This window comes from Phascolarctos cinereus, unplaced genomic scaffold (genome assembly GCF_003287225.1).
Source record: "Phascolarctos cinereus isolate Bilbo 61053 unplaced genomic scaffold, phaCin_HiC Scaffold_4;HRSCAF=312, whole genome shotgun sequence".
Taxonomy (NCBI): Eukaryota; Metazoa; Chordata; class Mammalia; order Diprotodontia; family Phascolarctidae; genus Phascolarctos; species Phascolarctos cinereus.
The window spans coordinates 86432914-86455457 of NW_027555847.1; the positions used below are offsets into that span (position 1 = coordinate 86432914).

Sequence of the window (22544 nt, forward strand, 5' to 3'; positions counted from 1 at the left end):
GGGAGATGAGTCTTCCTGATGCCAGATCCAGTGCTCTATTCACTGTTCCATATAGCTGCCCATATTCTGTAACATTAATATAACACAATTTGTCCAGTCATTCTCTAATCAATAGGCATCCATTTTGTTTCTGGGTTTTGTTTTTTTTGGTACCACAAAAATTCTTCCATGAATAGTTTGAGACAGATATACATATATAAAATATGGGGTTATATATGTATATATAAATATGTGTGTACATACATATGTACATATAAAAATATACATACATATGTGTGTAATTGTGTGTGTGTATATGTATGTATGCATATATGTATATCTATATATATAGTCTTTTTATCTCTGAACTCCCTGAGGTATAATGCCTGACAGTAAAATCATTATTCAAAAGGTAAGAACGATTTAGTACCTTTCCCAAAATAGCTCTGAGTTGTTTTCCAGAATGGTTAGACCAATTCACAGCTCTATGAAAAATGTATCAATGTGCCTCTTTTCCAACAACACTGACTATTTCAGTCTTTTGTTAACTTAATGGGTGTGAGCTGAAATCGCAAGCTTGTTTTTAATTTGTATTTCTCTCCTTAGTGATTTGGAGCATTGCTTCATATGGCCATTAATAGTTGTAATGTTTCCTTTGAAAATTGTCCATAGGATCACAGATTTAAAGCTAGAGGGGTTGGTGGAAGCTATTTAGCCCCACCCCCTTATTTTACAACTGAGGAAACTAAGTCAGAGTTTCAGTTGCTTGCCCAGGGTCACAGTTGGAGTAACTGTTAGAGGACTGGGGCCCAGGTCTTCCTGATATCAAGTATGGCGCTCTATCCATTACGTCTGGATTGTTCACATCTTTTCAATCATTTATCAGGGAATGGCTCATGATTTTACATTATTTGTGTCAATTACCTCTATACCTTGGCTATCAGTTGCTCTACGGACAATTCTTATCGTTAAGAAGTTTTCCCTTATTTATATCGAATCTAAAACCTAAATCTACCACTCTGTAACTCCAACCCATAGTTCTTCTGTCTGGGGCCAAATAGAACCGACGACATAATTGTCTTTTTGGTGTGACAGCTTTCCAGCTGCTTGAAGGTAGAGATTAGGCCTTCCCTTCCTTTTTAGTGAGGATAATAAGTTTATTGTTTCCAAATAACTGACTCCATTTTGTATCAGGCCACCATTTTGTGAAGTGTTTTGCTATTTGATTTTCATAACTTGTTTTTCAGTAGAGATAAGCATAGATATGGCATAGATTGGTAAATAACACATGAATGTTCACAAACAGCTACTAAACATATGGGACCTCCAGATAGGACAGACCACCAATGGGAAAATTTGGTAAACAACCCCATCATTAGTTTATGTCATCAGGCATCAATCAAATTAGTTGGTGAACAAATTAGGTCACCAACTGCCAGTCAGAACTAGAATGTAACCAGTTGACACCCATAGCTAGAATATAAGAACCACTTCAGCCCCCTCTCACTCCCCAGACCCTGAGCCTTCAGTCTGGTCATGGATGTCAATGGAGATTGGGTCTTGCCCTACCCCCACCCTTGAGACTCAAGCATCCTCAATGTTTGCTTTTGGGCAGATTGATGGACTAAGACTTGTCAGACATCTTCCTCTAAGGACACACACAACCTCTGACTGAGCAGAGAAGGAACCATGTCACTAAGTCCCAGTATGAGACCTACTTATTGGGAACCTTGGGAAATCAGATTAGGGATTTGTTCCTGATGGGGTTGATGTTTATATTGTCTAAGAGATAATACAAACTGATGTTTGCATGCGTTCAATTAATAAAGTTTCATTGCTAGCATTGAGAAGTTTAAGCCTAATTAGTGTCTTCCACCCTTCCCTTACCTCACAAGTCTCTTCTCTAGGCTGGAGAGCCTCAGGTCTTTCATCTGGTGCTTGCATGACAGCGTCTTCAGATGCCTTACCATCTGAGGTGCCCTTCCTCATGATCACTCCAGATTATCTAGGCCTCTCCTTTAAATTTACAGTTGAGGAAACTGAGACTCACAAAAGGGAGGAGACTTGTCCAAGGTCACAAAATGCTGACTTGCTCAAAGTCAGATCTGAGGACCAGAGATGTTGCTGCCCAATATTCATGAGGTGGTAAGAGTCAGGATACACTGGTAATGGCAATGCCAGGGAATTCTATGGAGCTACTCTGACCTGGAGTTAAACTGTGCCTTTGCTCTATTCCCATGACACCTTTCTCAAGGTGGAAAGGGGAGGGGGAGAGAGAGAGAGAGAGAGAGAGAGAGAGAGAGAGAGAGAGAGAGAGAGAGAGAGAGAGAGAGAGAGAGGAGAGAGAGAGAGAGAGAGAGAGAGAGAGAGAGAGAGAGAGAGAGAGAGAGAGAGAGAGAGAGAGAGAGAGAGGAGATAGGAGAGAGGAGAGAGGAGAGAGAGAGAGAGAGAGAGAGAGAGAGAGAGAGAGAGAGAGAGAGAGAGAGAGAGAGGAGAGAAAGAGAATGCTATACTGCTCATTCCTCCTCCTTTTCTATTTACATGGAGTTTAAAAATTCTCCAAGTGAATATCATCTCATTCGAAACCTGAAGAAACCGAGGTCCAGAGAGGTTGTGACTTGCCAGCATCAGAGGGGCTTTTGAACCCAGGTTTTCTTGATTCTCCACTGTACCTTTCCATCTTTGCACTAAAATCCTTTTCTAACAGGGCCCTGGGGCCTAAGAGGGTTTGGGGTCATCTGTGAAGGGATGGATTTACCTGAAGGTCACAGCTGAGGATAGTACCTGCCAGCCTCGGGGCCCCCCGGGGTAGGCCTTCCCACAAAGATGGTCCTGTGCCCTTCCTGCCAGAGCTTCCTTGGGGCGAAGCCATCATCAGGGCCCTGAGAAGGCCTTTCTTTTGGGATTTCCCCAGCTGGCAGCCACCCAACAAGGCTCAAACTGGAGTTTTCCTGTTGCCTTTTCCTCTGGCCCCCTAACTAACTGACAGGTGCCCCAAGGTCCCTTTGTGGCGCCCAGGGCCCAGGCTCTAATTAGAGCCTGGTGCCAACTCCTGGGGCTGTGTCTGCTCCTGGGAGAGGGTGGCCCAGGGCCAGTCCAGGCAGGGGAGCTGGAGGCTGAGAGCCGGGAGTCAGGGGGACCCAGAAATTAAACTACCCACAGAAGCCTGCTTCTTGGATGCGTGCTTGAGACCTGAACATGAGTATCTCTGAGGCTCCTGGCCCCTGTGTCTGTATCCATAGAGTGAGAGATACACAGGGCCCGGCTCTGAGGGCCCTGCACAACCCTCTCACCTCCCACCCTTCAGCAGCTGAGCTTCTTGCCTCTTTGAAGAACAAGGCCTTGACACCAAGCAGGCTGGAAGTTGACCTTCCCCTCTTCTCCGACCTTCTGCCAGTTTCCTGCTATGCCTGGCTTTGTCCCCCATCCTTGGGTGTCAGTCCAGGGTCCACAGAGCAGTCTCACTTAACCTCAGTTTTCACCAATTTTTATTGTTCTTAAGAAGGTCTGTGGTGTGTCAATGGGGGCTGGATTTCAGTGTTTCCAAGCTTGGAGCTCACTTGGATAGAGGATTGGAAATGCAACCTGTGAGAGAGGGCACTGGTCCCTCTCATGGCCTGCTCAGCAGGGGGCCACACTTGCTGAGCTTCAGGCCTTCCTGGGGGAGCTCTGGGGAGGAAGTTCCCTCCCACTCCCCCCATTCCCCACCTCCCTGTTGCGGAGGCTTCTCCATGGCCTGAGTTTCTCAGAAGCCAGAGCTTGGCTCACAAGGCTGGTCTGGAACTCCAGGGAAATGCACCTCACGTCTCCCCAGCCCACTCCTCATTCCCCTCCCTCAGCAACTGGGGAGGTGGGAGGGCAGGGGGCTTCCGGCTGAAGGCTGCCAGCTCCCACCCTGAAGGCTATTCCTCTCTCCATGCTGCTTCCGATGCCTTTGGAAGGGGTTGGCACCGAACACTCTCTCATCTTCCCACCTCCCGGCTTAAGACCAAGCAGGGTATTCTCACTCCCAGGATGGAATAGACCCAGAATGGGAGGTGTGTGTGTCAGGGGGGTGGCTTCGAGAATTCCAAACTCTCCATGTTTCCCCCTTGCAGGGGCCTCCTGCACCTGGGCACTAGAACCCATTCAACACTGATAACTGTCTTTTCTCTCTGCTCATCTCTTGTCTTGCCTCCCCGGGCTGTGTGGCCCCACTGGAATGAGCCACCAAGTAATACAGTCAGGGATGTGTATTACTTGGATACCAGGCAGCCCAGACACATCCCAGAATGCAGACCGAAGGATGTCCTTGGATAGCATTTCTCAGAAAGTCTTTGTCTCACATGTTACCCCCAGGTACCTCAGCTACCCCCCTCCTCCACAATTAATTACAGCCAAGCACATTACAGACCCTCAGCTCAGTGTTTCCACTTTTCCCCTACTCCCAATCGTAAGATGCCAACCAGTCAAAATTGGGATGTTGGCAAGATGGCACAGCAGTGACTGGTGGAGGGGTGTCTGCCAGGAGCCTGGTCTATTCCAATCACGCAGACCCAGAAGAGCCAAGTGAGGATGGGAGCCTGAGACTCGGAAGCCAGCCGTGGTCATAGTTTACCTAGCCTAGGTGGAGGTATAGCTGAGACCACAACTTTCCTAAAATGGGGGAGATTCCTGCCACAGAGACCTCCTGCTACCAGCGGAGAGCAGCATTGACCGAGGAGGGAGAAATAGTATAGGTGAGAGTGGGGAAGAGGGAGCCAGAGGAAGCTCTTGCTGGGATCTCCAGGCCCCCCCCCTTCAAGTCTGCGGGGGTAGCTGTGGTGGGCGAAGCCCTCTGCCCCCAGGAAGAGCACAGACGAGCCTTCTTGGGGGAGGGGAAGGTCAGGGTCAGTGTAGGGGGCAGCCCCTAGAGGCAGGGCCTGCCCTTGCCTGTATAAAGGGAGCCCCCCCCTTCCTTGATTCTCCCTTTCCTGTCTGCGAGCAGTAAATCTTTCCCATCCCATGGAACTCCCTTACCAATGGTGACACTGGGGGACACTAGGACAGCTCAGGTGATCTCTGAGATGACGAGAACACATTTTTCTCCCAATTGTCTGCATGAGATGTTGGCTGGAGGTAACTAACCTTTTCCTAGCTCTGTCTACCAAGGGCTGAACCTTAGGATCTTACAAATAGGATTCTCCTCAGCCCCAGCGATGAGAAGCAAATAGGGCCAGGAAAAAAGTCTCTGGACACTAATCCCCTCCCTCCCATCCCCTGCAAATCGGGTTCTAGACCCTACGTGGGAGGGGGGGACCTGGTGACAGAGCGGAAGATGCCTTTGTCCAGCAGGCAAGAGAGGAGGCCTGGGGACCCAGGGACTCAGGACCATGAGGAGGATTTGGCCCATTTTTACTGAAGCATCACTGGATCCTTTCAGAGCACAGGGGTTGTCCCCTGCTGAGTCCCCCCTCTCCAGGGGAGCAGTCAGTGACAGAGACAATCAGGGGCCATCCTGAGAGGCGTCAGCCCTCCCTAGACCCCAAGGGGGAAGATGAAGGATACCCAAGGCCCAGCCTCTGAGGCCTCCATGCCCCTTAGGGAGGGAACCCAATGTACTAGCCTTTCCAGTTCTACCCCCTGCAAGGCCTGGTCCCTCCCCCCCCCGCCCCTTTTCTTTTAAAAAAAGATCCTCAACAGGGATAATAATAATTAAAGACAAAAACACACATTGAGTGAAAAATGTCCTCCCTTCCTCCCCCCCACCAGCCGAGGGCCCGGGCAGCTTAGCAGTTCTGGCAGGCAATGGCACAGGTGGGTGGGTGACGGGTGACCCCAGGCCATGCTGGGTTCTAGTGGTTGCCACCACTCTTGTTGTTCCCAGAGATCCAGTCCATGATGATAAAACTCAGGCTCATGATCATAAAGAGAACACCTAACCCTGCAAAGCACGCGGCCTGTAGGTAGAAAAAGGAAGGGGTCACTGGGGGAGAAAACGCAGAGGAGGCCCTGTCCCCTCCGAGCTTGTCTACACAGGCTGGGGTCTCCGCCTGAGGGCCCAGGCCCAAGGTACTTCCATAGGTGCAATCCCTTTCCTCCCTTGCTTGATTCAGGACCACACTATCCCCGGAGGCTCCTGCCAGGGGAGCTGGGCATGACAGTTATGTACCAATATTTTGGGAGTGGACTTCAGTGGCTCTTTGTCCTTGGGCACAATTCGGATGTAGAAGATTGCTGGAAAGATGAAGATCAGGCAGGGGGCGGAAGTGGCGCCTAGGAGGAGAGATAATGGAGGGATTAGAATCTCAGCCGGCCAGCAAAGGGAGCAGGAGCTGTCTTCTGGCTGATGTTCCCAGGGCTAGAGACAATCATTTAGTAGAAACTCCTCATTTTTAAAGATGGGGAAACCTAGCTACCAAGAGAGGGAGTGACTTGCAGAGACTGTTTTCTTTTCTTTTTTTTTTTTTTTGGTTAGGCAGTGGGGTTAAGTGACTTGCCCAGGGTCACACAGCTAGTAAGTGTTATGTATCTGAGGTCGGATTTGAACTCTGATCCTCCTGAATCCAGGGCCAGTGCTCTAGCCACTGAGCCACTTAGCTGCCCCCAGCAGAGACTGTTTTCTAACCAAAGTTCTCTGACTCTAAAATTGAATCCTTCTATCAACAAACCATTCTAATTTTGATTGTGCTGATGCTTTGGTTATCAGCTGAATGTTTTAACTTTTTTTTTTTAATTAATCAGCCCTATTTGGGTCTAAGAACCTCAAAGAGGATTAAAAAAAAGCCAACAGTTAGTCTTAGGATCAAAAAAAGTCAAGACAAAAATAATGAGTTACTTATGGAAAGAGACAATGTGATATGTGCTAATGGGCGGCCCATTAAGTAAGCAGCCCCTAGACTGAGAAGAAACGTGTTGACAGGGGTGGGTCCCAAGAGCGCACCAAAGGTTGGTGAGGCTCTGCTTCCTCTGCTCTGGCCCTGGCTGGGATTCTCACCAATGATTCCGAAGATGCCCAGGATGTTGGGGGCAAAGATGACTAATAGGTTGATACAGATCAGCAGGATGACAGCAATGAGTGAGTGCCGAAGCCAGCTGAACTCTTTGTCCTGGAACAGCATCTGCTGGATGGCCCTCCGCACCTGGGGGTGGGAGATGGGAGACAGCAACCCTAATCCCTCAGTACAGAGGCTGGGCCTCCCGAGGGCAGGCGGAGTAGGGGGAGGGGCCTGTAACTCCACTGCCCTGCAGTTCACAATTCTGGAGTGAAGCAAGGTTGACAAAGTGCTTCCTTCAGAGATGTCACAATTCCCTGAGAAAGGTCGGGTGAGCATTGTTCCCGTTTTACTTATTAGCAGGGCTCAGTGGGATGAAGTGAAAAGGGAAACACATCTTTTCTCTGACTTTTACATGTTTACAAAGCACTTTCCTCATAGCAATCCTGTGAAACTAGGTGATTCGAGTGTTTTTATTTCCATTTTACAGAAGGGGAAACTGAGGCTCAGACACTTGTTTGAAGTCGCATGGTAGGAGACCAGGATTTGGACTCAGGATTTTTGACTCCAAGTTCTGTGTTCTTTTTACTCGATTACATTGGCTCTGGGGCAGAACCCACAGAGTAAGCTCTGTTTCCCAGGGCTGGTTTTTGTAGCTGTCATACCCGGTTCCTCACCTGAGAACTTTGGGCGCTTTTTCACTATCCCTGTCTCTTCCCTCAACCCCAATAAAGGGATGAAATCAAAGGGTGCTTGATTTGATTTGGAGTCAGAGGACCCGAGCCCAAATCCTGGCTCTGCCACTTACTAGCTGTGTGTCCTTGGACAAGTTACAACCTCTCTGAGCCTCAGTTTCCTCAGCTGTAAAATAAACTGGTTGGACCAGGTGACCTCTAAAGCCCTTTCCAGCTCTGAATCTATGATTCTATGAACTATGACCTTATGATCTATGAACCCTGAGCTCTCCCTGAGAAACTGGGTCCAACTCACCGGAAAAAGGACAATGGGGACAGTGAGGGTGACAGCTGTGAGCACGGCCACTCGGACACACAGGATCAGCACATCAAAAGGATCCACTTTGTTGTAAGTGTGCAAGAGCTCTGACTCCACCCGATCTGTGGAACACAGCTCCTGACACAACCCAGTCTGGGACTGGGACATAGCCCCTGATTCACAGCTCCCCACCTCCCACTTCCACCTGAGTCCATCTAAAGGCCTCCCAGACCTCTGACCCCTGCCCTCCCAGACCCACCCAGGTCTAGTAGATGCAGTCTCTGACCCCTGCCCTCCCAGACCCAATTGGGTCAGGGATCACCAGCACTCAGCACCTTGCCAGGCACTTGACTGACTGACCCCTGGCCTCGAAGACTCACTTAGGTTTTGGGAATATCGCCCCTGACACCTGGCTTCTTTTTTCCTCTAGCACATGGGGACCCACATCCTAATCTGGCTTTTATGCCAGCCTTGTTGCCTACTTTTCTCGTACCATAGAAGGTGAGGTAGCCAAAGAGGGCAGCCATGAAATACATCACATACATGACGGCAATGGACAAGTTGGATATGTGTTGCATCTTCTGCTTCGTGGGGCTGTAGGGGAGCAAGGGTTGGATTAAGCTGGAGGGGACCCATCCCGCACCAGAGATTGCTCTCCCCTCTCCCCACATAGTCAATGCTCAGGAATGAAGTCTATTCTTGGAGGATGGAGTTGGGGGTGGGGTTGTGAGGAAGGAACAAGATTAAGCAAGAGACAAATGCCATGGAGTTCTAGAATATCAGAATCGGGCAGGTCCTTAGAACAATAATAATTACTGCCATAGATATGTCCTGCTTTCAGGTTTATGTTTTATATACATTGTCTCTAATCTTGTGAGGAAGGTATCATAAGTGATATCATCCCTTTTCACGGGAAAAATAATTGTATGGATAAGGAAACTGATTCAGAGAGGTTAAGTGATTGACCATGGTCACACAGCTAGTAAATTTTGGAAGAAGTTTTTGAACTCAGGTCTTTTTACTCTAAGTCCAGTTCTTGATCTATTATATCGTTTCATAGACGATCAGAACTGGAAGAACCCTTGGATATGGGACATGAAGAGTCCAAGCTGAAGGGACCCTTGGATACGAGACACGAAGGGTCCAAGTGGGAAGGACCCTTGGATATGGGACATGAAGAGTCCAAGTGGGAAGGACCCTTGGATATGGGACATGAAGAGTCCAAGTGGGAAGGACCCCTGGATATGGGACATGAAGGGTCCAAGCGGGAAGGACCCCTGGATATGGGACATGAAGGGTCAGAGTTGGAAGGACCCTTGGATATGAGACATGAAGGGTCCAAGCGGGAAGGACCCCTGGATATGGGACATGAAGGGTCAGAGTTGGAAGGATCCTTAGTTCCACTGCTCCAATCTCCTCAATTTAAATATGGGGAAATTGAGGCCCAGAGATGAAAAATGGGCTTGCTCTGCTCACAGCTGGACTCGAATCCAGCTATCCTGCTTTTCAGATCAGGGCTTTTCCCATTATATCCTACTGTCTCTCAAATGGCAACATGGTATAGATTTTACAAATGAGGAGACTTAGGAAGGAAAGGGATTTGCCCAAGGTCTTCCAGCCAATGAGTAAGAGCATGGATTTCTTAACTCTTAGATGAGAGGCATTGCCTCTCAGAAGTGTCACAGGGTTACAGATTCAGAGCTAGTAATTCAGAAGTCATTTTAGTTCAACCCCCTCATTTTAGAGATAAGGAAATTGGAACCTACCAAGGTTAAGTGACTTGCCCAGAGTCACTTAGGAAGTAACAAAGCCAGGATTTGACTCTAGGTCTTCTGACCTCAAATCCAGCGTTCTTCCCATTTCACCCTGATCATACTCACTCCCTGAGCTCTGTGTAGATGGGCAGCACCTCTGGGTGGCAGACGAAAGCGAAGGCCATGATTGGGATGGTGTATGCTGTCTGTGGATAACAGGAGGTGCTGTTGGCCCTTAGCGGCATGGACCTTCCCCACCTACCTGAGGGACCCCCAGCCAGGGCACAATACAAAGCCCCGACCCTGGAGGTGAGGGACCTCAGTGTTTCAGGGACCTCAGTGTTTCAAGGCCCTCCCTCCCCACCCTTGAGGGCTGGCACCCACCCACTTGGCCCAGTTGGCCCCAGCACACCTGCGTATTGAGGGTAAAGAAGCTGGGGACACAGATCTCATCGTTGGAGGCCTGGATGAGGGGGTCCCCACCCGAGGAATCCTTCATGATGATTTGCACATGGCTGGTGTTACCCGTCACATTGGCAGAGAATGTGGACAGTGGGCATGGGACCTGGAACTTCTTGTAGATGACCTGGGAGAGTAAGGATGCTACTGAGTACCCAACACAGGCATTGTCAGGCTCCCTAAGCTCATGGTCAGCGATATATGGAAGCCCACACTGTGCCCAGCTGGCAAGGACCCTATTGTCTGGTCCCAGGTACTCAGAATTCACCCAGCATGACCTAGCTTCCGGCAGAGTTATTTCTCCCCTGATATTGGAGTCTCTCACAGGTTAGGACCATGTTTCCCCCCTCACAGCTGGGGTCCCTGGAGATAGGGGCCATGTTTCCACCTCAGAGGTGGGTGCAGGGCTGGGGGGCAGGGGGCCTCACTCACTGCAATCAGGAAGAACACCATGCAGCTGAGGGAGAAGCCACTGGAATAGCCCAGGTATCCTAAGGGTAGAGGTGGGGAGGGTGAGAACCGAAGGCCTGTCCCCCTGTCCTCACCCCAGCCCCATCCCATTCCCCGAGGGCACCAGGACCACCCACTTCCCCATCCTACCCCTGCAGCCAGTGTCTCCCCCTCTGGCCCAGCCCTCGCCCCCCCTCTTACCCAGCTGCCTCATCAAAGCCAAGGGCAGGATGATGGTGACTGTGACCAGGATCACCAGGTAGTTCCCATTCATGTACCAATCCCTGGAGGGAAGGGGGAGGAGAGGGCATAGAACAGGTGTCAGAACGTGTGGCCCCCAGGGTCAGGGACCCCTGGTGTGAAGGGGGAGACATGGTCCTGTCCTCTGGGATCCCTCGCCTTCCACCCCGGGAGCCTGGGTCCCCCCCGACTTTCTCCCTGGATGTGGCCTCCCCAGTGGACCCCACAGCCCAGAATGAGCCCCCTTGCAGGACATGAGTAGGGGCGAGGTCAAGGCTGGGGACCCTGAGATGTTGAGGGAGCTAGGAAGCGGGGGGAGGTGGTGGGGAGGGCTCAGGTGGCCTGGGAATGAGGATTTGGGAGCAATTAGGGGTATCGCTCCTCAAGAGTCTCCTAGAATCCTGACCTCACTCCAATTTCGTTTTTTGTTCCTCCGTCCCTATCCCTTCCCAAGGGCATGTGCTGGTCCTTGGCCCTCTTGTGGCCAGGACTGGAAGGGAACAGCCTCTGAGGTCTCCTTCCAGGGTCAGGGGGAAGGCTCCTGGTGTTGGCAGGAGCAGGGCCTTAGACTCAGTGGCCTGCAGAGAGGCAGAGCCTACATCATTGGGCGTAATCTGGGCTATGGGGGGTTTAGCCCCAGAGGCCTTAAGTTAAAAATAGCAGGAGCTTAAGAGCTAAACCCTCTCCCTGACCTCACCCTTTCTTGGGCCAGTCATCCTCCGCCTCCCCCCATGAGGGAGTTGCTGCTGGGCCTAGCTTCCACAAGCGTCACCGCACCCCCTCCCCCTCCCCTGCTCAACCGCTGCAGCAAAAGGAACAGAGAGTAGAGACATGTATACCCCAGCCAAAGGCAGGACCTTCTGGAAACCCTGGGATTCTTGGATCACAGAATGTTACAGCTAGAAGGAGTCTTGGATATTATGCACTCCAGCCTCCCTCATTGTACATATGGGGAAACTGAAGCCTTAGAGAGGAAAGGGCCTTCACAAGATCACAACATCAGTGAGCAGAGAGCTGAGTCTCCAATGCAGGTCTAAAAATGCCAAATCAAGTCATTCTGCCTCAATATTGCCTTGAAGTCCTCAGCTTTAACTTGACTTCCCCCACTGAAAGTGGGATAGGAAGGAGAAGAGGAGCTGAGGGTCTAGAGAGGCATTGATAATTTGGTGATTCCTTCTGGAAAGCTGGACCCAGGGAATACAGAGGGTCAGAGAAGGAGGAGAAATGCAAGGGAGAGAGGGTCAGAGGAGGAAAAGGGCACAGAGAGGCCATCGGGAGTATTAATAACTAGTACCGACACCAAATTGTGCTTCCTTAAAGTGACAGGCCCCATTCATGGCACCTGGCTCTGAGAGAAGCCCAGGCCCAGTGAGGGGGAGGGGTGGGGAATTCCTGGCTCGTGGCCCCAGGCCCAGGGGTGGGAGCTTGGGAGCACATGAGTAGAACAAACCAAGGGGAGGTCCTGGCCTGGAAATAGTCCGGCCTGGACTGTTACATCCCCACCTCTTCCTTCTTCCTTTAGAATCTAAGGCCTCCCTCAACACTACACCCCTCTCTCCTTCTGGGTCTAGGTAGAATGTCAGCCAGGGCCAGACCCCACACTCTGAATTCTCAAATACGGGCCAACTCAGGACTAGCCCACCTCTCCTCCCCAGTATAAACCCACCCCTCCTACAGGAAGGGACTATTCCCAGCCCCCTTTCTCTCCTCCCCATTCCCAGAACCCCTCAGTTCTCAGGACAGGCTCATTCCACTTTCCCTCTCCACCCAGATGACCATCCCTTCTGTCCCTCCCCCGGTTCCCTGGTTCTCAGGCTAGGAATAGGAATGACTCTTACGAGGTTTTCTCTGGTAGATTGAGGAAGGTCTGGATGACCAGGGGCACTTCAGATTTCACGATGTACAGGTAACTGGACATGGCTAGGGAAGGAGGTAGAGGGGGCATTTGGGGGGATGTGGCAGGAGAAGCATCAGCCATGTTCCCCATTCCTTTCCCAATGGCTCATAGGGATATTAGTGAGGGAGAGAGGTATGACGAGGTGGGAGGGTGGAGAGGGGTGGGGGTGTGGGGAGGTGGGGTGCGGCAGAGATGAGCCCAGGCTTCAGCACCATCAGGTTGTCACAGAACCCTTAACTTAAATGGGATGAAACCCTAGGTGAGCACCCGCCCCACCCTGCTGGGATCACAGGAGACCATATAAACCAGCAAGGGAATCAAAGGGACTAGATATTAACCAATCCAGGACTTCAGAGATTACCTAACTCAATGCTATCATTTTACAGATGGCAAAACTGAGGCTCAAAGGGGCTTGCCCAAATTCCCACTAGGACTTAGTGACTGTTTGCTTTCTGTCCTCTAGGCCTACCTTCGGGAAGATTAAGTAATTTTCCTAAAGGGTATGAGTGAAGCCAGACAAAGGGGTAGCACCTGTTTCCTCACCTCCAATGTTCTGTAGGGTGATAGCTATTGCTGCCATCAACTTCCCTGGTGTCCCAAAGGCTCGATAGCCCAGCTGCTCATAGGCCCGGATACCTGGAGGATGTGAGAGAAGGCTTTAGGCAGGGCATGAGGAATAATAAGGTCTGAGCCCTCCAACCTTATACCAGTAGCTGGTACCTGAAGTCTGGGCTTGGGGCCTTTCTACCTTGGGGCTAATCTAGCAAGGCTTTTTAGGGGTGGTAGAGACTGGCTTTCTGAAGAGTTCTCTTACCTACAATCCCTGAAGACTTGAGCAGCAAGTGGATGGAATAGCTGGAGAGCAGGGCCACACAGGTGAGGAGAAAGCTGGGGGAGAGAGGGGATATTAGCGGGGGAGAAATGAAGCCGTCAGGATGGGAGAAAGCAGAATACTCATCGTAGCTGGCATTTACATAGCGCTTTCAGGTTTGTGAAGCCCATGTTACTATGTCCTCATGCCAACCCTGGAAGGTAGGAGCTATTATTATCATCATCCCCATTTTACAGATGAGGAAACTGAGAAAGGCAAAAGTTAAGTGTGTGCCTGTATCTGAGGCTGGATTTGAACTCAGGTCCTCCTGACTCAAGGTTCAGTGCTCTAACCATTGTACCACTTAGCTGTTTCTAATGGAAGAACAAACCTGGACTGGAAGCCAGGAGAACGGAATCTAAGTCTTAGCTTTGCCTCTAATTTCCTGTGTGATCTTGGATGAAGGGGATGAGGAAAATAACCCAGAAAGGAGGCCGGGCATGGTGGATAGAAGGCCAGCATTGGGTTTAAGTCTTGCCTCTGACACATACCTGCCTTGAGACCCTGGGCCAGTCCCTTATTACCTCTGGGTGCCCGAGGAAGCTCTCCCAGATCATAAAGGATGAACTGATTGCTGACCTGTGTCAATGAAGGGAATTTCCATGCTAGGAATTCCCACATTGATGAAGTCACGTATGGACAAAAAAACCCACTCATTTACATCTCCATAGTACTTTTCAAGCTACAGAAATAGGTTACTCACAACCACCCTGTGAGGTAAGGACTGTGGGCATTGGTATTCCCCTTTTATAGGTGAGAAAACTGAGGCTCGAAAAAGGGGAAGTAGTTTGCTCAGCATCACTCAGCTAGTGAATGAAGGCTCTAGATTCGATGCTCTTTCCTGTATACAAGGTTGCCTCTCCAAGTCCCTTCCCCTCTTTGAACCTCCGTTTCCTCATCAGTAAACTAAAGAGATTGGATTGCATGACCTCTAGGGTCTGTGTCTGGTATCTTCTGGACTCTTCCAGCTCAGACACTCTGTTCTGAGGGTCCCTCCAGCTCTAGCATTAGGCTAGATCTAATGGAGAGGCAGTGTTCAGTATGAGATCATTTCACTGTCTTGGGCCCCATCCGGGCCACCCCTGGAATACCATATTCAAATCTGAGCACCACATTTTATGAAAGAGAAAAGCTGGTGGCTAGGTGGTACAGTGGATGGCGTACTGGCCCTGGAGTGAAGAGGACCTGAATTCAAATTTGGCCTAGATAGTTACTAGCTGTGTGACCCTGGGCAAGTCACTTAACCCCGAGTGCAAAAGAGTGCAAAAGAAGGAAAGAGAGAGAGAGAGAGAGAGAGAGAGAGAGAGAGAGAGAGAGAGAGAGAGAGAGAGAGAGAGAGGAAGGAAGGATGTGAAAGAGATGAGCTAGAGCATGTCTCCAAACAGTGTGAGTGGGGTGTTGAAAAGTTTAGAAGGAAGGAAACAAGGATTTATTAACACAAATTATGAGTCAGGCTTTGTACTAAACACTCTACAAAAATTATCACATGGGATCCCCACAATGACCCTGGGGAGTAGGAGCTATTATTATCCCCTTTTTACAGTTAAGGAAACTGAGGCACATAGAAGTTAAATGACTTGCCCAGGAATATGCAGCCCCTAAGTGTCTGAGGTCAGATTTGAACTTAGGTCTTCTTGACTCTAAGCCTAGCATGACATATAAGTATCAGGAACTAGGGATGCTTAGCCAAAGGGGTCATCATAGCCATGGAAGAAGGATTAGATTTGTTCTTGAGGTCAGAGGGCAGAACTTGGAGCAAAGGCTGTAGAGGGGCAGATTCAGATTTGATGGGAAAGAAAAATTTGCTAATAGAGCTTTCCCAAAGTGAAATGGGTTGCCTTGGGAGGGGGTGGGTGGGCTTCCTTGATATTGGAGGCCTGAAAACAAAAGCTGAATGATGTCATCGAAGGATCCCTGGTCAGGCATGGGTGGCTTTGGACAGTCACTATGGCCTCTCTAAGTTGTTCCATTCTGCAATTCTAAGCCCTTTCATTGGAAATCCTGTCTTCTGAGAGCCCTTCCAACTCTGGCATGCTGGAATTCTGTGAAGACAGCAGCAGGGTCCTACTTGAGATGGGCTTTGGAGAGTATGGATCTGGGATGTCAGGCTCCCTCGTGTCTTCCCAATCCTTGACAGACAGACTGTCCCGGCCCTAAATCCCATCTGTTCCTCTTTCCCCCACGTACCTGAGAGCCTGGGGAGGTGTAGCATTCACACCCACCCTTGGTGCCCAGGAAAGCTCTAGCAAAAAAAAAAGCTCCCTCTTTCCTTTGTTTTGGGGGATGAGGGAGACGGAGAAATGTGCTCCCAAAGGGTCTGCTTCACAATCATCTTTTTTATTATACTATGTTATAGAAATGCTTGTTTTATTCTGTAAATTAAAAATGAAATAGATACAATTTTTTAAATGGGGAGGGGGAAGGACACTGAAGCAGGTGGTCTATACAGAACAGAGCCAGGGTCATCTGGTGGTGTGCCAGCAAGTTAACATAGGAATCTAGGAAGAAAGCAAGGGACCCATTTTTAACTATACGCTGGAATCATTACTATCCCTTCTACTGTCTCTTCTGGCCTGTAGAAAGACGTTGAATGAACCCTCACCCATAAACACCTGGGGAGGGCCTAGGAGCAAAGAATGTCAGACTCCCTCCTTGAGAGATTCCCTCAAAGGGTATCTGCACAGACACCCAGCCAATAATCCCAAGGAACGGCGAAGCCCATCCCTTCTAGGAAGTCCAGGAAGTTTGCATGAAAACACATTCTCTCTGTCAGATGCATGGGACACACATGTGCACACATACACATACATCGATATCTGCAAATACATGTACACACAATGGATTAAAGCTGATTAAAGCTGAAAGACACAAGAGATGGTCTAGTCCGAAGGTCCTTAAGCTCTGTTCCATGGACCTCTTTTTAGAGTCTGTTGAAGCTTATGGACCCCTGTCTCAGAACAGTGTTTCTAAATGCATGAAATAAAATGCTGAGAATTACTAGAAAATCAATTCTATTGAAATAGTTATAAAATCTTTTTTTTTTAAACCAAGTTCACAGCTTAAGGTGAGAACCCCTGATCTAATCTTACAGTGAGATATGATTTGCTCAAGTTTCCATAGCAGAGCCAAGATTTGAACCCAGATCAGTGGGGTTCAAATGCACATGTACTGTGCACACAGACACACACATCCCCACACCCATATAGATAGTGATGCAAAGAGATCTTTATAGAGAAAGAGACACAGAGAGATGCAGGGCTACAGGCCTGCCCACATATACTCCTGGCCCAGGGAGGCAGCTCAGGTCACTCTGGGGGCCTCAGGAGGTGGCCTGCTTTCCCATCACCCCATGTTTTTCACTTCTCTGGTCCTATTTTAGTCTGTTTTTATTTGAGGGTAAAGAAAAAAAAATATCAAACCTTTTCTGGGAATAAACACCCCAGCATGGACACAGAGACAGTGTACTGTCTTCCCCTGCCCTGCTGCCTTCTGTCCTAGGATCAGGGCCCAGCTCTGTGTGTGTGTGTGTATGTCTATGTGTCTGGTTGGGGGCAGTGGCTGGAGCCAGCATCAGGGGTGGGGCTGAGGCTAGGGCTGTAGCTGTTGCTTATGTTAACATTGGATGAGTCCAGGCTCAGTCAGAAACCCCAGTGCCACCCTGAACTCCCATCCCTTGGCCATGGTCCCCTCCCTCCCTCTCTTACCCTTGGTTCAGGCAGATTGCCCAGGCCCTGCTCTAGTCAGGGGTCCCAGAAGCTAGGGTCAGACCAGGCCAGGCTAGGTTCCAACAGCAGAGATGCCTGCGGGCTCTGGGTAGAGGGCTGAGGGAAGGGGCTGTTTGGGAGACAGCGTGGAAGACATTGAGACACTCACAGGAAAAGCAGGATGCCAGTGTTGGCCATGGCATATGCCAGCCCCAGGATACCGCTGCCCATGATGGCATTGCTCAGGTTAAACACAGACATTCCGAATGAAGTCTTCCCTTCAAACTGCAGAAACAGGTGGGGAGAGGGGAGGAGGTATTAGGAGTTCTTTTCCCACCCCAACACCCAGACACAACTCCTGAGGCAATGTCCCATTCTCCATTTCTTGCCCCACCCAATATCCTGAGATCACTCTCTCAAACCTTTGCTTGCCCTGAAGCCTGCCATCCCTCCCAGCTCTCTCATCCATGACCCCATTCTCAACCCCCATTCCTGTGTTCAGTCTCAGCCCCCATCTCCACCCTATCTGGGATCCTTATTCCTCCCTAGGGCCCACATCCACTTATCTCAATACAATCCTGGCCCCTGCCAGAAACTATTCTCCATGAATCTGTCATGGGGCCCCACCCACCTTCAGTCTCTGACTTCCCTGGATTCCCATCCCTGGGGTATTTCCCATCCCTCCATTCTTGGGTCAAGTCCTCCCAGAGCCTCCATCCCTAGCCCCCAAATCCTCTCATCTTCCATCTACCCCGTCCTGGGCTCACATCTGTGAAGTGTGTCTCTTTGCTGGCATTTCGGGGCAGGAATCCCTCTGCTCCCCCATGGCTGGGTCTTCCACCCTCACACCTGTGGACATAAGGAGGAACAGTGTCCCCATTCATCCCCCTCTGAGTCAAGAAGAAAACCCCAAGTGCAGCTAGGGTAGGGCATGCCTGCCTGGCATATCTTCCTCGTTCCCTGTCCCATCTTCCCACCACCCCCTTCATGATGGACTCACCTTTCAACTCCTACAGGAGGCAAAGCCACGGGGCACAGTCCTTCCATGTGTTTGCCATTGGGCACCAGTTCCACCATCTCTGTTTGTGCGGGCACCTCCAGGGGGTTCATGGCTGGACTGGGCACAGATGTGGGCAGCAGGGGAGTGAGAACTTTTGGTCCCGATCACGTGCTTTCAAGACAGGTAAAATCTCTAAGGGGAAAAGGGGGGGGTCATTAGGAGAAACCAAGGACCATCAATTCAATTCAACTCAAAAAACATTTATTAAGCACCAACATAATGCCTGGCACTATGCTAGATACTGAGGATATAAGTACAAAGAATAAAACGATCCCTAATTGCAAGCTGCAAAGGGACTTTAGAGGCCTTCTGGCCCGACTCCTTTATTTTTATTTTTATTTTTATTTTTTCCCGACTCCTTTATTTTGTGGAGAGAACTGAGGTCCCAGGACAAGAAATGACTTGCCCAAAGTCAAATGGGCAGTGAAAGTGACAAAGCCAGTGTTCCAGTCAGGACCTCTGACACTGAATACAGTGTTCTTGATGCTAAGTCACCACTGGCCTCCTTAGGTCTCTTTTTGTAACCATAGTTCAAGCTAACCACCTTGCCCCCTCCAAGGCTGGAAGGGGAGCAGAAACACCCATCTGGCTGTCCTAAGGTGACCACAGGGTGAGGTCTAACTCCAGTCTACAGCCTTCTTTCCTATTCTCCCCAATACTAGCTCCCTGAATTAACCCCCTTTACCCCCCATAGTAGCATTTAACCTGATACCATCTGAGAAAGTGTCCAGGCTCCAGAAGAGGCCTCTGTTCCCAGAGGCCCTGGCCTGAGGGTCCCCTTGCCCCCTGCCAGATCCCTGACTGTGACTATACTCCCTTCGCTCCCCAGTCAATCATTTACCAAGCATTTATAAACTGCCTACTATGTGCCAGGCAGCATGGCTGTCCCTTATGCCCCCCCCAGGGCTAGGGTGAGACTTGTTTCTCTTGGAACCATTGGCTAGAACTCCGAACAATGGATGGAAGGTGCCAGAGTGGAGATCTGTAGCAGAGAGCAGGAAAGACTTCCTTCAGTCAGAGGTGTCTCATAATGGGATAGGCTGTTCCGGAGGTCTGAGACGTTGCAGATACACCTTAGACAAGATGCCCTCGGAGGCCTCTTCCAATTCTGAGATTCTGTGATGCTATGGCTTGGGGAGGGGAATTGCTGTACCCCATTAGATCCCAGATGCTCAAACACCTGGATACTTGGAGTAAAGTTCTAGGGATCTCTGGGGGGCAAGTTAAGGATACCTGGGGGGGAATTCCTGGATTAACCATGTTCTCAGTGGGGGCTCTTCCGAGATGGGCAAAGGGTTCCAGGAAAACTCCTGGTACATAGTAGGAGCTTAATAAATGCTTGCTTGATCAATTGATTGACTGAGTGGGCTAGGAAGAATCCGCCTAGGCTGATGCTTCTGCCTCGGGGTTGGCACAGGGCAGCCTCGGTACCCGTTGTAGACTGGACATGGCATTAGGTCGGGGGGGGGAGGTGAGGGTGACCAGGAGAGAATGAGTCCCGCCAAGAAAGGCCCGGCAGGCAGTTGGGGAGGGCACCCGGAGCCGGGCTGTACTGGCAGCAAGAACAATGGGCCCTCTGTGCACCAGGAGCTGAGCTCTGGGAAACTGTCCCTGGGCTGGCAGCTTGGTCAGGCCTAGCCTCCAGCCCCATCCCCCTCTCTGGGCTCCGCTGCTCCCTCTGGGAAGGGGTGTCTCTACCTTAGGGGGAGAGGGTGGCAGAGAGTGTGGATGTCTGGTTCCTTTCCTGATCTCATGGGGCATGAATGACCATCTCAAATTGGGGGCTCTACGGGCCCTAGGGGGGGCCTGGTCAAATCTGAGTTCTAACAAGGTTCATTCTTTAGTCCTGGAGGTCACCATGGGGTCAGTTCCCCATCCATTTCCCCATCAACTTTTTCTTACTTAGTAGCTGTATGAATTTGAGTGAATCACTTAACTTCTCTGGTCCTCAGTTTCCTTGTCTGCCAGATGAGGACATTGGACTTGGTGACATCTAAGGCCCTTTCATTTATAAGCCCTATGATCCTCATATAGTCGTATTCTTTCTGAGAAGGTAAGCAGAGGGACACACTTGTCCTCATCACATTGGGCATTGCAATAAGACACCTCTACCCACCTTGGCAAGGACCCAGTGTCCAAGGCTGTTTCTGCTCCCCCTTCTACTCCCCAGACCCCCAAACAGAAGCTTTGAGTCTCTCCCCCAGATCCCCATAGTCCCTGCTTCCTAACATTCTTTTCTCTCCTAAGGGTCCCAGGGGGCAACATGCCCGTCTTCCCTGACCATTAGTGCCAGCCTTTGCTTGGCAGCCTGGAGCAGAGGAAGGACAGCTGCCTCCCCTTGGCCCCCACTGCCTGGACAACTCTCTGTACCCTTTCCATTGCCAGCCTGGGGCCCCTCAGGGGGCTCCACCCAGACCATGCCCAGAAGGTGCCTGGGCAAAGTGCCCACCCCCTCCCCACTCCTCCAGGCAATGTCAAGCCAGGAGGGCCACTCTAGCAGGACATCCTGGACTGGCTCAGCCCCTAGAGGAAGGGAGCCCTGTCCAAAGGGAGGCCAGGGCCATGGGCTGTCACCCAGGGGGGCAGGCAATGCCAGGTGCTGTGGGCTCTGCCAATGTCCCCAGGCTAGGATGCAGCCTCTGTGGCTCTCCGAGCTTCCCTTGGCATCAAGAAGGCAAGGATCCTGGGTTCTAGTGACCCTTATTCCTCACTGAACACTCTCATCGCCTCTCTTTGAGCATCTCCAAGTGTAACACTCTTGAATACCAGGGTTCTAGAATGCATGGGCCCAGCCCCAAGTCCAAATAATAATAGCTTCCACTTTTACAGTGCTCTAAGTGCCACAAATGGGGAAACTGAGGCCCAGAGAAATCAAAGTCACACACCTTCCAAATATCAGAGGTGAGATTTGGGAACCAAATCTTCCCAGTGTCAATGCCTGCTTCATGTAAGGGTAGGCAGTCTGGTATAGGGAAAAGAGCATTGCACTTTCCAGTCAGTGGGGCAAGACTCAGGTTTGACTCTGAGGCATTTTGCTTCTCCCATGCCCAAGCTGAGCCTTAAACAACAGGTAGGTGCTGTCCCCCTCCCCACTGACTTTCCTGCCTGTCCAGCCTCCTGGGGTGGTGGAGCAGCAGGGGCTGCAAGGCTTCCTCCCTCCTCTGGCACCCCTTCTGGACCACTGCAGAACCCCTGGGCCAGTGAGGGGAGAGAGGAGGGAGGCTTGGCTTCCCAGTCCTCAGACCCAGGGCAGTCTGATTCTTCCACAGAAGGCTCAGCTCAGAAGCTGGTGAGGGCTCTTGGGGCCCCACCAGGAGAACACTGGGGGACACATCTTCTAGCAGGGAAGTGACAAATGACTGGTCAGCTGAAGAGGAGGCCTTACTTCTTTACTTTCTTATAGCTTACTCCCCTACTTGGAAGGGGCCCCAAGAATCCATATCTTTAGGTCCCTTCAAAATCTGACCACGAATCCACCTCCTTCCCAACAAGCCTTTCTTAAATAAACCTATCTAGTTTTATCTCCTAACACTTATCAACTTAGGCCTTTGCTGGTTCTGAATTTATCTGAATTGCTACATAACGGTTCTCAGAATCACTTGCCAGGTGAGTCCTGTCTGATAGGCCCCTCCCCTGCCCTCGGAGGGCAGGGAGCTTGATTCAGCCTTAAGCCTGATGGAAGACCTGTTTAAGACCCGTTTCCCTCTCTGAGACTGGGGGACTACATGAAGGCAGGGGCTGGACTGTCCCCCCTCAGATTGGGGGCTCCTAAAAGGCAGGGGGCATGTTTCACCTTCAAACTCCTCCTCTTCCCATCTCCTGCACCCAGTTCATGCCAGGCCAGGTCTGGGCTCTATTTGTATCCTGGATTCCCAGAAGAGCTCCCTTGACTAAGGAGTTCCTGAGCCCTGGCATTCCCTGGGTCTCTGAGAGAGAGGAATTCAGGCCCCACCAGGGCTCCTGAGCCCTTGGCCCCCGAGCCTGGGCAGGCTGAGACAGGTCCCCAGGCAGTGTTGATCTGGGTTCCAAACAAAGCTGCTACTTCTCTGCCCTAATACCTAGTCTTAGCACATACATTGTGGGCTCCTCACTGTGTTGTGGGGTCAGCAGGTCACCGGCTCCAGAGAGGCTATAGCTCAGAGAAAGGGAAAGACTCCTTGAATACCATCTCCCAAAACTCACAC

General features: G+C 50.5%; 1 protein-coding gene across 2 annotated transcripts in view; it reads right to left on the reverse strand.

Moving 5' to 3' along the window:
• Positions 1 to 3450: 3450 nt before the first annotated feature.
• SLC38A3 (solute carrier family 38 member 3) overlaps positions 3451 to 22544 on the reverse strand; it is a 33275-nt gene continuing 14181 nt past the window's right edge. For both annotated transcript variants that reach the window (XM_020999235.2, XM_020999236.2), the window contains exons 2-16: positions 18301 to 18492; positions 18068 to 18149; positions 17470 to 17585; positions 13540 to 13613; positions 13269 to 13361; positions 12667 to 12748; positions 10790 to 10872; positions 10571 to 10629; positions 10092 to 10265; positions 9806 to 9885; positions 8419 to 8519; positions 7923 to 8047; positions 6935 to 7079; positions 6110 to 6213; positions 3451 to 5897 (exon numbers count right to left, since the gene is read on the reverse strand). In XM_020999235.2, coding sequence (XP_020854894.1) covers positions 5793 to 5897; positions 6110 to 6213; positions 6935 to 7079; positions 7923 to 8047; positions 8419 to 8519; positions 9806 to 9885; positions 10092 to 10265; positions 10571 to 10629; positions 10790 to 10872; positions 12667 to 12748; positions 13269 to 13361; positions 13540 to 13613; positions 17470 to 17585; positions 18068 to 18149; positions 18301 to 18410 — 1533 coding nt within the window. In that variant the 5' untranslated portion in view covers positions 18411 to 18492 and the 3' untranslated portion in view covers positions 3451 to 5792. The remainder of the gene's footprint in view (positions 5898 to 6109; positions 6214 to 6934; positions 7080 to 7922; positions 8048 to 8418; positions 8520 to 9805; positions 9886 to 10091; positions 10266 to 10570; positions 10630 to 10789; positions 10873 to 12666; positions 12749 to 13268; positions 13362 to 13539; positions 13614 to 17469; positions 17586 to 18067; positions 18150 to 18300; positions 18493 to 22544) is intronic.